At 35.6% G+C, this 1,322-nt stretch overlaps 1 protein-coding gene across 1 annotated transcript in view; it reads right to left on the bottom strand.

Annotated features, from left to right (window-relative positions):
• The window catches only part of LOC147472574 (uncharacterized), a 3,243-nt gene extending 2,649 nt beyond the window's left edge, over positions 1-594 (bottom strand). Inside the window, exon 1 of the mRNA XM_086542774.1 lies at positions 482-594. Within this exon, the coding sequence (XP_086398900.1) occupies positions 482-569 (88 nt within the window). The 5' untranslated portion in view covers positions 570-594. The remainder of the gene's footprint in view (positions 1-481) is intronic.
• Between the last annotated feature and the right edge of the window lie 728 nt (positions 595-1,322).

The following is a 1,322-nucleotide window of genomic DNA, read 5'->3' as shown; positions in this document are numbered from 1 at the left end:
TCCTTATGAAATATCGAAGTACCCCCTTCTGGGTGGTGATGTTCCTGTGTCTGAGAATTCGTGAAAAAATTATTTGTCTTGACTCGGTGAAAAGGACTATATACAGCTCCTCACAGACAAACATACACACACACACATTCACTCACATTCTCTCTTTCTCTCTCTCTCACACACACACACACACACTCACTCACACTCTCTCTTTCTCACACACACACACACACACACACACACACACACACACACACACACACACACACACACACACACACACACACACACACACACACACACACACACACACGCACACATTCTCTCTTTCTCACAAACACACGCACACATTCTCTCTTTCTCACACACACACACACACACACACATCTCTGATTATAAACTAAGAACACCTAATGGATAACAACAAGAACATCACATATAAACCTACTCACATACATACATACAAACATACAGAGACAAACACACTTACCGTCAGATTCACGGTAGAGTCTTGAGCACATCAGGAGTCGAAGGAGAACCAGGATGCAGGTCACACGTACCAGTGAATTTCTTGCCATTTTTTTTGGTCGGAGGCAGACTGGCGGTGTCCCTTGGAAAAAAAAAGATTATTATTACAAACAGACATAGAGACAGACAGACACATACAGATACAGACAAAGATAGACACAGACACAGACACACACACACACAAACAAAGACAGACAGAAACACACACACGTCGTTGTTTCTTAATACCGTCTGTCGCTTCGCTTAGCTACGGAATGAGTTCTAAGTATTTAGAAATTCCAGTGAAGTAAACTCTAAGTCATAAATACAGCTGGATAGAGGAAGATGTATGAACAAAGAGCAGAAGAACGGACAAGAAAAATAAAAAAAGACTTTGGTCTTGTGGATTTCAAAGTCTAGTTGTTTTCGTTCGTATATTGTTGTTTATGAATATATATATATATATATATATATATATATATATATATATATATATATATATAATATTATGTGTGTAATATGTATATATATATATATATATATGTATAATATATCTGTTTATATATATATTTATATTTATATATATATATTTTTTTTTTTTTTTTTTTTTTTCTTTGTTTTTTAGGAAAATGCTGATATATGGGGCCATGAGGGGAAAATAATTTCCAAATAATTTCCAAACGTATATAAAAAAAAATTGTCAATAGAGACAACAAATCCCCTATGAATAAACCAACATCAGTACCACCGTAATTATTAAAACAGTCATTACGTATTATAGGCCACGCTGCGTCCTAATTCCTCCCGCTTTGTGATTGTCAGCT

This window comes from Penaeus japonicus, unplaced genomic scaffold (genome assembly GCF_977035675.1).
Source record: "Penaeus japonicus unplaced genomic scaffold, GWHDUDI00000001_assembly GWHDUDI00000001, whole genome shotgun sequence".
Lineage (NCBI taxonomy): Eukaryota > Metazoa > Arthropoda > Malacostraca > Decapoda > Penaeidae > Penaeus > Penaeus japonicus.
The sequence above is the reverse complement of the archived record's forward strand: the minus strand, read 5'-3'. Positions and strand labels throughout refer to the sequence as shown.